The sequence below is a fragment of the Tenrec ecaudatus genome, chromosome 6 (assembly GCF_050624435.1).
Source record: "Tenrec ecaudatus isolate mTenEca1 chromosome 6, mTenEca1.hap1, whole genome shotgun sequence".
In the NCBI taxonomy this organism is placed as follows: domain Eukaryota; kingdom Metazoa; phylum Chordata; class Mammalia; order Afrosoricida; family Tenrecidae; genus Tenrec; species Tenrec ecaudatus.
Genome location: NC_134535.1, coordinates 132,088,557 through 132,100,728, shown reverse-complemented (window position 1 = coordinate 132,100,728; position 12,172 = coordinate 132,088,557). Strand labels below are relative to the sequence as shown.

The 12,172-nt window shown below is 38.1% G+C and overlaps 1 protein-coding gene and 1 pseudogene across 4 annotated transcripts in view; one reads left to right on the top strand and one right to left on the bottom strand.

Moving 5' to 3' along the window:
- Positions 1–12,172, top strand: part of KDM5A (lysine demethylase 5A) — a 107,522-nt gene that overhangs the window by 24,188 nt on the left and 71,162 nt on the right. For all 4 annotated transcript variants that reach the window (XM_075552224.1, XM_075552225.1, XM_075552223.1 and 1 more), the window contains 5 exons: positions 8,038–8,143; positions 8,901–8,992; positions 9,891–10,049; positions 11,147–11,266; positions 11,847–12,005. In XM_075552224.1, the coding sequence (XP_075408339.1) occupies positions 8,038–8,143; positions 8,901–8,992; positions 9,891–10,049; positions 11,147–11,266; positions 11,847–12,005 (636 nt within the window). The remainder of the gene's footprint in view (positions 1–8,037; positions 8,144–8,900; positions 8,993–9,890; positions 10,050–11,146; positions 11,267–11,846; positions 12,006–12,172) is intronic.
- On the bottom strand, positions 298–773 carry LOC142450384 (U1 small nuclear ribonucleoprotein C-like; annotated as a pseudogene).

Sequence of the window (12,172 nt, the reverse complement as noted above, 5' to 3'; positions counted from 1 at the left end):
GAGGGCTGTGTGTCGGGCAGGTGAGCATCACAGAATGTCAATTTAATCGAAGAAAATATTTTTTTTTGTTTAACTAAAAGTTAATTTTATTTTTACGTGTCATAATACAAACAAAAATCGTTTTGTTCTGTTTTTTGTCCCACTACTCCACTCCAAAAACTATTCTCTTTTTGAGAGAAAGGGGGAGTAGGTCTTCCGTGTTGTCCTGTTAGAAAACATCCAGAGTTGCACCACCAGCTCTCCGGGTGAAGGCGTACAAGTAAGAGCAAAGCGATACAAAGAGGCTGTGCTCTGCCTTTATCTGTCTGGTCGGGTCATTCCTGGCCGAGTGGGCACCATCATAGGACGGGCTGGGGGCCGATCATTGGGGGCCCAGGCATCATTGGCATGTGGCCCCCCATGGGTGGCCTCATTCCAGGAGCGGGTCCCACTGGCATCATCCCAGGAGGAGGAGGGCCCATCATTGGCATCATGGGGGACCCCCCATGTGGGGAGCTGGCAACATCCCAGGGCGAGGAGGACCCGGGAGACTCGGGAGGCGGGATCATGGCCCTGCTGGAGGAGGAGCAGAGAATGGAGTAGGAGGTATCTTTCCTTGTTGAAATGCAGCCATTGTTTTGTCAATCAGGCTCTGAGCCTGCTCTTCCATCCATTTCCCATAGTAGTCTCTCACATTCTCTGTGTGTTTCCTACCACTGGCAATGTGTCTTTCTCACAGATGGTGAGACATGGGTGAGGTCTGTAGCGAAGTAGTCGCAATAAAACTTAAGCATGTTGCTCCACCGACCGTTTGCTGCTCCGTTCGGCGCCGCCCGGAGAAGAAAGTATTCTTGCATTGAGGGAGTACTTGCGTGGAAGCCTAGTGTCCTTCTGCTACCTTAATACTAAACCTATAGGCACATAGACCTATTTCCCCATCCTCATATATAAATATATTTGCATATGTACATGTCTTTATCTAGACCTCTATAAATGTCACTGAAGACAAAGCGGGTGAATAAGCAAATGTGGTGAAGAAAGCTGACGGTGCCTGGCTATCAAAAGACATAGCGTCTGGGTTGTTAAAAGCTTGGGGGAACACAAGCAGCCATCCAGCTCAGAAGCAACAAAGCCCACATGGAAGAACACACCAGCCTGTGCGATCACGAGGTGTTGAAGGGATCAGGTATAAGGCATCATCAGGACAAAAAAATCTTAACATAGTGAATGGGGGCGGAGTGCAGAGTGGAGACCCAAAGCCCATTTGTTGGCCACTGGAGATCCCTTTGCAGAGGGGTCTAGGGGAGGAGACAAGCCAGTCAAGGTGCAATGTAGCAACGATGAGAAATACAAATGTCCTCTAGTTCCTAAATGGCCCCCCCGCCCCCACTATCATGATCCGAATTCTACCTTGCAAGTCTAGCTAGACCAGAGGATGTACACTGGTACAGAGGATGTATACTGGTACATTTAGGAACTGGAAACACAGGGAATCTAGAGTGGATGATCCCTCCAGGACCAGTGGTGTGAGTGGTGATACTGGGAGGGTAGAAGGAGAGTAGGTTGGAAGGAGGGAACTGATTACAAGGATCTACATGTGACCTCCTCCCTGGGGGATGGACAGGAGAGGTGGGTGAAGGGAGATGGACAGGGAAAGATATGACAAAATAATGAGTTGTGAATTATCAAGAGCTCATGAGGGAGGGTGGAGCTGGGAGGGATGGGAAAAAATGAGGACCTGATGCCAGGGCCTTAGTGGAGAGCAAATGTTTAGAGAATGATGAGGGTAGTGAATGTACAGATATGCTTTACACAATTGATGTATGTATGGATTGTGATGGGAGTTGTAAGAGCCCCTAATGAAACGATTAAAAAAATATTGTAATAAAAACCTGAAAAACCCTAAAAAATACATTTTTGTCTAAAGCAAAATGTTATCTGTATAGAAAGAAGTTGATAGTGCTTTCTTTCTCTCTCAATCAAAAATGTCAAACTGTTTACTTGGAGATATATTTAGCACCCTCACCCCATCCGCACCGCTGCCTCAAACTACCAAACTTAAAACATTGCTGTTGAGCCATTCTGGTGCTGTTGGCTACCCCCGCGCATTTCTAAGTAGAACTGCACTCAGTAGGGTTTTTAACGTCTTCTGGAAGTAAGTGGCTAGGCTTTTCTTCAGAGACTTTTTGGTGGATTTTAAAAGTACCTGTTTTTTGCTTAATAATTAAATGTTGCACACACTACCCAGAGATGCCTATCTATATTTTACTGTATGAAAACTATATGAGGTAGTACCCGCCAAAAAACCTGAATTGTGCTGAGCAGAGTAGAGCTTTCTTAGTATGCCTTTTCCCTCTACGTGCGTATTGAGCAACTTTCTCTTGAGTTTGTGCACCCTGTGGTGTCACTTGAGTTTGCGGACACCAAGATATAATTAATTTACACAAGGATCATCATTACAAATTAAAACCATTAGATAAAAGGTAACTGGAAAGTATATTGGCTTAAGAGTTTACTCTGGTTGTTATTTTTTACATTGTGGTAAATATATGTAACTCCAAAAGACTTGAAATTTCAGTTATCTTCACATGTACACTTCAGTGACATGCTCATCATGTTCAACCATCACCCATATCCATTTCTCCAAAAATATAAAAATATTTTTTAACTTATTGTGGTTTGGGTAAAGGTCCATTATGTATTTTCTCATCATATTTTATGGTTGTTATTTTTTGTTATGAAGGGGAGAATGTGACAGACGCTATCTTAGCTAAATGCTCAAACTAGTGGTACATGTTTACGATGCCCTTCAATCTAGTGTATAATGTATAACTGGCCTGTGTCTGGTATTTCTTGATGTAGAGAATTTTTTTAATAGGCAGCCAGAGTTGTAAGTTTATTCTGTTTATCATTCTTTTTAGTCCATTTTCTTAATTACTCAGGAGCCCCTCCTGGGGCACAAATTGTTAGGAATTTTGTTGAATAGTTGATACTAATTTTATGTACTTTCCCATTTACAAGTACATTAGAGTTAAGTAGAGTCTAAATTGCTCTCTCTCTGATTGGACACGAGGCATTTAGACCACTACCACATTACTGACCTTACTATTCCACCACCATATGTTGGTGTTAACTGCAGTGGAATCACTCTGACTCATGGGGACCTACATACTGAAGCACTTCGGTGCTGTCTTCCTGACTGTACGCATGCTTGTGTCTGTCGTGTCATTTCGTCTCTTGGAGGGTTTTGCTGACACTCATCTTTACCAAACAGATGCTTTTTTTTTCTTTCTTTCACATGTCTTTCCTTTACAAAATGCTTTTTCTAACAATTGGTCTCTGATGACATATCTAAAGTAAGCAAAAGGAAGTTTCACCGTCCTTGGCTTTCAAAGAACATTTTGGTAGCATTTCTTCTGAGACCATGTATTTGTTTTCCTGATAGTCCATCATATAACCATGAATTCATTATTTTTTGCCAGCATCATAATTTGAATGTATCAGTAATTTTTCTCTCATCTGTTTTCATTGCCCAATCTTAGCATGTATGTGAAATGATTCACCATTACATACTTGTTGGAATATTTAAAACAAATTTAATTTCTGGGGAAGAACAACTGTACAAAGAAGCTTTAGGTGTGGAATTAGGTCAAACTAGTAACAAACTATTTTTTTGTTTTTTAAAACTTCCTGTAATAATAAATCCTAGTGTGTCATCAGTTCATAGGGATCTCGTTTGTGTGTTGTTTTTTTAAATAGCAAAGCACGTCATTGTGTGGATGCACTATAATTGTTTAACTCTCTCTAGTCTCCTTTGGATGAGCATTCAGGTTCTTAGTATTTTGTTGTTATAAATAACCTTAGGTTGAATAAGTATTGTTTTAATTGTTAGAAATAACATTTCTAGTGTGAAGTCCTTTAAGGTCGTGCCCCTGGTTCCAAGGACGAATGCCCATTGTAGTTTTTCTAAGTACTGCCCATTTCCATTATGTAGAAGTTGGACTGTTTTGCACACCCATTAGCAATGCATGAGCGGGCATGTTTACTCAGAGTATGTTCTTAAGCTTCTTAGGTTTTGTTATTTGGAGTGGTGAGAAATCATATTTCAGTGTAGTTTTAATGTACATTTCCCATTATAAATATGAAAGGAGTCATGTGTTAAGTGTGGCCAGCTACTCTAAAGGAGACAGAAGAAGCTTGACAGCCTTGGAAGCAAGGGTTTAATAAAGTAAGTTGAACATCCACTTATGTATCTCTTTTATGATCACTTAATGCATTTTTTAGTCATTTTTTTTAAGATTACAGACTGAAAGCTATTCATTTTCACAGGTTAAGTTTTATATTCTAGCTATCTTAAGGAGTTCCCTTTAGTGTACAAGAGCAGTTTTATCACCGAGTCTCTTGAGTTTCCAGATATTGTCAGATCATCTTCAAATAGCAATAGTGTTACCCTGTGGTCACATCATCAGCAACTTTAACCGGACTTCTACTTCTGACCTCTCTCTCATGTGAATGCACTAAGGAAGTTCTGATTTTAGAATTCAGGGTCATGTGTCTTATCATATAAGAATTGGATTCTTATTTACTTAATTCTTTTCATTCGGAATGGCTGTTGAATTTTGTTAAAGGTTCTTCTGTATCCATGAAGATGCCATGTAACTTCTTAGATCAGTTGCTGTAGTAAATGACTTTAACAGATTTTTCTGATAAAGAAATATTCACTCATTCCTGGAATACATCCCATTTCATTTTTTAATTAAGTACTTTTATTGGGGGCTCTTAACATCTCATCATAATCCATACATTCATCTAGTGTGTCAAGGGCATAGATTATTATTTTCATATCTTACATCGATCTCTGTTGCCTCTTACCTACTTTTCCATTTTTTGTCCCCCTGGGAGGGCATTATAGATTGATCTTTGTGATCGATTTCCTACTTTCTTCCCCCACCCTCCCTTAATCCTCCTGGTAATTCTATTTTCATTGTTGGTCCTGAGGGGTTTCTCTGTTCTGGATTTCCTGTGTTGCTGGCTCTTATCTGTAGCAGTGTGCAGGTTCTGGTCTAATCCGATTTGTAAGGTAGAATTGAGGTCATGATAGTGGGGGGAAGGAAGCACCAAAGAGCTAGAGGAAAGTGGTGTGTTTCATCGGTGCTATGCTGTACCCTGACTGGCTCTTCTCTTCCCTGTGACCTTTCTGTAAGGGGATGTCCAATTGCCTACAGATGGGCATTGGGTCTCCACCCCATGCCCCCCAGTCCCCTATTCACATTGGGTATGGTTTTGTTCTGGGTTTTAGATGCCTGATACCTGATCCCATTGACACCTCATGATCACACAGGCTGGTGTCCCATTTCATTTTTTAGTGTGTTGAATTTATTCTTTAATATTTGGCATTTTTGCTTTGTATTCTTGTATGAGATTGAGGAATATTCATGTGTGTTTGTGTGTGCATATGTTCTCTTGGTTATAAGAATAAATATTCTTGTTTTATAACAATCATTTGTAAGTTTTCCACTTTTGATCCTGATACTTAGTAATTTATGTAGCACTGAGTTGATCCTTACTTTTGGTGGTAGCTTGGTAGTGTTCTCCTGTTCACCATCCAACCTGCTGCTTGTTACGTATTGTACTTTGATAATTTTCGTTTCTTTTAAGTAGATGGGCCTGTTTAAGCATCCTGTTTTTACTCGGGTCATTTTTATAAACTTTTTGAGGATAAGTTCTACGCTGCCCTTTAGGGTTGCTATGAGTTGGAATCAACTCAATGGCAGTAAGAGCTTTTTTTTTTTTTGAAGTAGAAACTGATTGTAGTTTATACATACATGGGTTTATTTTAAGTGAAATGTGTTTAATTATGTCTCTGTGATCAGTTGGTGGCTGCAGATAAGCACTCTCAGTAATGTGCTTGTCTTACTAGTTTTGATAGGAATACTTAAAAAAAAGAGTTCAGTTAAACAGTGGCTTCTGAGGGGATCTTCTAGGCCAGTTCAGTTCAAGGCGAGAGAAATCCACTCAGGAGGTTTGAAGTACCAAAGGGGTAGTAATCGTGGTAGATTTTTTGGAAGGACATGATGGCATCACATTCATACTTCATATTTTTGTTTAATAAAAATTCCTAGTACTATTTTCTTATGCCTATGTTCTCTTAGAGAGTTCTCAGTTTTAATTAGGCTTTCCAGTGTATTTGTGTAATTGTACAAAGTAGACTTACAGTTTTTAAATTTTCTGTTGTGCTTACTTTGTTTTTCATGTATATTGTTAAACATTTGTGTTTTTCCTCTTTCCCTCTTAATTAGATTAAAAACCCAACTTATTGTTATTGAATCAGTTATAACTCAACAATAGAGTAGAATAGCCCCCTTTGGTTTTTGAGGCTATAAATCTTTGGGGAGCAGAAATCCTTATTTTCCTCCCAAAGTTGGTGGATTCTAATGCCAACTTTGCGATAAGCAGACTAACCCCTCTAGTAGTTTCACACACCATAGCCCCACCATGTCATTTGGTGCGAGTTACAGACAGGAATAGAAGAGCCATGGGAAGAGATTTCACTTCACCAAAGGTTTGTATATCTATAATGTTATTTTTTAATACAAGGTAAAATTTTATAAACAGAAGGACCTTTTTGATTTTAATTTTATTATTTCTAGTTTTATTCCATTAAGATTAGAGAATGTAGTCTTATTATTTGTACTTTTGGAACTCAGTGTCTGTTTCAAAAGGTTACGCAAATTAAACCATTATATAGGGAAGATATTACGTACTTTGTATATGTTAACTTTGATATTGTATATTTTAATAGTGGTAACGAATGTGCAGTGTTATGTTTGTTGTTGGACTTAATCTAGAGGTTTATTAGTATAACAAAATCAAGTATACTGAAGCTTAAAAAAAGATTTTGATGGATCTTTTTGGTTATGATTTTGAATGATCTTTATTAGTTCAGACTGCTTATATCAGCTGTGGTGTAGTCATAGACTTTAAAATAGTCTGTATTTTATCCTGGTTTATTTTTGTTGTTAATGACTTGGAACATTTCAAGTAAATGCTGGTTCTTAGTCTGCTTACAGAGATTAGGGTGCATCTAAATTCAGGAGTTAACACCTGTTGCCTGCCATGATGTGCTCGTCTTCAGGTAATAGAATGCCAGGTGAGCGTAGGTTAAACACGGAGGACACATTTTTCACGTAGGAGTTCCGGAGTTGTTATGGCATCCTGACATTCTCAACAAGGCTTCAGTCTCTGCATATTTCTGCCTTGCGTCTTTCATTGAGGAGCCCTGGTGGCTAGTGGATTACATATTGGGCTACGGACTACCAGGACAGCAGGTTGAAACCCCTATTCACTTCCTGGGAGAAAGACTAGGCCTCTGTGCTCAGAAAGGTGGAAAGCCTTGGAATTCCACAGGGGCAGTTCTCGCCTGCCTTCCAGGGGTGTTATGTGTCTGAACTGACTCAGTGACAAGGAGTGAGTTTCTTCCTTGTGTTAATAATACACCCCTTCCGCATTGTAGTGGGGTTGCCTGCAGAGTCAGGCAAAATGCTTTCACCAGATGGAGTCCCCTAGCAGGAAGGGAGGTAGTTGGGGTCAAAGGGTTTATATTTATTCCCAGAGACGCCTTGATGCTTCATTGCCTAGTACTGGATCACCTTCCTTCCCTGGCAAGGTCATTAACAAAGGGAAATGAGATTGGCACTATTGGTCATGACTCCTCTCACTTGGGCATATTTTTCTTTGATCAAGGATAGGTGTCTCTTAGCAAGTTCGAAGTAGAGGGAAGTGGAAGTTCCTATACAGGAATAGCCATTAGTGTCTCTGTGGACATTACTCAATGATAACTACATGTTTATGAAAGATAGATGTGTGTGTTTTATGTGTGTGGATAATGCTACATGGGTATTTCATGTTCCTTTTTATGAAGCTGTGAGATGGGTTAGGAGAATTGAAATAATTGTTTTCTTTATTTAGAAGAGGATCCTGGAACTTCTTGGGCAAGAAATTCAAGAATTGAAATAATTATGCTCATGTGAGTTTTCTTTTATATATATGTATTTTCAGTCAGAATCTGGAGACATGAATAGAAACACGGAACTGAAGAAACTTCAGATTTTTGGGGCTGGACCCAAGGTTGTGGGCTTGGCAATGGGAGCAAAAGATAGAGAAGGTAAAATCATTTGTATATATGTATATATTTTTTTAATTTATTTTTTTGAGAAGGTAAAATCTTCATTTGGTCTTGAAAGGAAATATGTACATGGTTGTAACAAGATTGAAATGATGCTGAAAGTGCAGCCCACCTTGGGAATTTCTTAAGAATTGTAAATTTGTGGCATGGTACCTAAGCAAATTGCCTTTTATTTTTATAATCTTAAGTTTATGGTGTGTGAAGGCATATTTATTACGTTGAATTTTTATGATACTTTCTTTAGAAGAGAAACTTCCACTCTCTGTGCCTTAATTTGTAACATGGAAATATTTACTATAGTTTCTAGTTTTTGAGTAAAGGCTGAAATTAGTGTTTCTCACCTAGTGATCTGACCCTTACAACTTCTCAATTCAAAGGGAAATAGAGCAGTCTCTGTGAGTTACTTTAATTTTGAAATATGCTGTGTGGGAAAGCATAAAACTTTGATATTCTGACCATACTTTTGATTATTTTTCTGTAATTGCTCTTGATGTGGTGTGACACTAGTGATTGCATTTTTTGGAGCTGAAGTGCCTTAATTAGAATCCCAAATTCTTAGATTGGCGGTGTGATGTTGGGCGTGTGATTCTTTTATTTTAAAATGATGATAACAGTATTTCTGCCTTGTAGTGTTGTTGTGAGATTTTAATTAATTTAAATTACTTAAAATAGCATCCAGTTCTTAAGATCTCAACATTAGTTATTATCATTGCTATCTAATTCTCTTTATTTCAAGATGAGATGTCCAGGAGGCGAAAAGCTACCAGCCGCTCAGATGCGTTTAATATGCAAATGAGGCAACGGAAAGGCACCCTCTCTGTTAACTTTGTAAGTGTTTTGGGATGTTTCAGGAGGGAAAGGCTTCTTGGTTTTAATTTTAGTTGCATACTTTCTACCACAGCATGCCGTTGAGTTAGCTTACTTGGGTGGAGGTTTTCTTGGTGAATGTAAAGTTGTAGGTTGGCCTGCTGTAATGTTAATATTGTGTCGCCCTGTGGAAAGACTGCTCCCCTGACTCATAGACCCTGTGGGAGACGAAGGGAATGAACAGGCATGTCTGTAAAGCATTCACTAACATACTGCTCGTTTCCATTCTCTGCCAAATAGTTTTGCATAGAGGAAAGATGGTTTTTTATTATATAAATTGATATTTAAGCAACCTTTAACAACTTGATATGCTTTCTGAGCAAAATAGTCTGATGGTCACAACGGTTGTAAGTATGGATTGTGATAAGAGTTGTAGAAGCCCCCAATAAAATGATTTTAAAAAAAAAGATAGTTTCATGGCATGAATAGCTTATAGTATGTAGGGGATAAAGCAGAGTCATTTAAAATTGTTTCTGTTTTGATTAAAGTATCATGTACTTTGAAAAGATTTTTGTCACCTTCGTTCCTTCATACATTAAATATAGAGAGAATACCGTACATACTTGAGTCTAAGCTGACACGAATATCAGCCGAGGCACCTCATTTTACCACAAAAACTGCATTCAAAATGTGCTGAAAAACTCGGCTTATATGCTAGTATGTATGGTACTTGTATTACCTTGCCTGCAGAATCACTGAAAAGAAATTTTAGCAGTTTTATGATAAACTGTAAATATTACTTAGAATAAATCTATAGGATTTAGGTTATGCTGACTTCTCAGCGTATATTATTTGTCTTAATTATCTAGTAGATACACAATATAATTTTTTATAGAAAATAGACTTTTTTTTTTAACAGGTTGATCTCTATGTTTGTATGTTTTGTGGCCGAGGAAACAATGAGGATAAATTGCTTTTATGTGATGGATGTGACGACAGCTATCATACATTTTGTCTCATTCCCCCACTGCCTGATGTACCCAAAGGAGACTGGAGGTGCCCTAAATGTGTTGCTGAGGTACACACCTAAGCTTTATGATGTCTTGTTTTATAATGAGGAACAATAATGCGTGCATACACACACACCCACGGTTTACTCTAGCCTTCCTTTGTGATTCAATGTTTAAAATCTCTGTATTTAAAGAGCTATATTAAATGAAAATGGTAATCAGCTTGCTTTTTCTGGTTTAGTTTTGTTTTTTCCCTCTATGGGTTAGTTGTCTTTATTGCTGTAGGTGAGTATGAATGGAACTTTAGCTCACTTTGTCTATTTCTGGACAGCTATAAAAATTTTTTAAAGTTTTATTGGTTTTTGCCTTTTTAATAAAAGTAGAAAGTGAGATGTGAAGTTGTAGGCCATAGAATTTATGCATCAGTTTTTCACGCTAAAACGGACTCCTATGGAATCTTATTCACTTATCTTCATTTTGATATTATGCTACATCCTTCTTATTGAAAGATTATGATGATGCGTTGTCATGAAATGCCTAGTTTGTTCATTCACTTAATTGTAATGTGATGCTGTTTTGGACCACTGAAGGGAAACTGTTGACTGGATGTATTTTAAAAAACAAAACTTTTTGTGGCATTTTCACTACAACGTACTATTCTCACAGATAACTCAGAGGCAGCTCTACTCTAAGTGAATATTGGTGTTTTGCCATTAGACATGGTGATTGATAAGTAGTGTGAACAAATCTTTTATTCAAACACCCTAGGTAACCTAGTAGTTATCCTTTTATCCATTACATTGGCTTCTTTTGTGAGCATTTATTTTCTCTTTGAAACCACTTGGTATGCTAAGAATAAAAGGTATGATTGATTTCCAGTTAGTAGCCTTTTAGGGGGTTTGTCTTGATTTCTAAGTGTAATGCCAACTCCCAAGTCTAAAGTTACCTCATTGTTAATTCCAGCTGGAAAGCTGCGCAAATGCAGTTGGAACTCCAGGTTATTTCTTGATACCACATTGTACAAATATTTTATACTTATTTTGCTGTATGGGTTGATGTTTTACTTTACCTAGGAAAATAAGGAAGATGGTGTCTGGGAACTTCAGTGGTTTGCCCAGTTGTTTCATCAAGCTGGTTCTAGCTTTTTGTTTCTTTTCTTTTCTAGGAATGTAACAAGCCCCGAGAAGCCTTTGGATTTGAACAAGCTGTACGAGAGTATACCCTGCAGAGCTTTGGAGAGATGGCAGATAATTTTAAGTCTGATTATTTTAATATGCCAGTCCATGTGAGTATATTTTAAGTCATTTTGGTTTGCTTTCTACTTTTATTACTTTGTAAAATAGAAAACATGACAGCATAAACATGATAACACCAAATGTAAGAATTAGGGGGCTGGCTCCTATTTCTTAAATGTAGCTGTGTTTACTCTCCTCTGGAGAAATGTGTTTTGATGCTTGAGGTATTTCTTAGCCCCATGTGAGTAATCCCTTACAGAGAAGAATGGAGTACGTGGCAACTGCTGATTTCTGTTACTTGTGCTGTGGGATTTGCTTCTTTCTCTTAAGGCGTTTTAAACTTTTCACACCTGACCAAAAATATTTGCCAAGACAATTGAAATTCAGTCTTGGTTTTTGCATTTCCTTGATCCTCTTTGATGCTCTGGTTCATCTTTATCTTTCTTGCAGAAAAAGGTCAGTTTAGTCCATGTTTTGCATCCGCTAGTGGTTGACAATTCAGAGACATCTATGACCTTGAATTTTAGCCCTGGAGAAACAAGAAAGTTGTCCATCTCATTGTGGGTTGCTATTCACTTATGCTATGTATAACGTTATAGTTAATAATCTATGTTTGTTTTCCCTATGTAGATGGTTCCCACAGAATTAGTAGAAAAAGAATTCTGGCGGCTGGTAAGCAGCATTGAAGAAGATGTTATCGTAGAGTATGGGGCTGACATCTCCTCAAAAGATTTTGGAAGTGGATTTCCTGTAAAGGATGGTCGGAGAAAGATGCTGCCAGAAGAAGAGGTGCAAATTATATCACCCCAACTTCTGTTTATTCACAAATGGACTTAGCCTTTGTACAGAACTACCTTTCAGTGAGGGAGTCATATTAGTTGATTAGCTGCCTAACTTCAAGTGTGTCTCAGATTTTCAGTTGAAAGACACTATTTTGGCTTATTTAGGATAGGAAT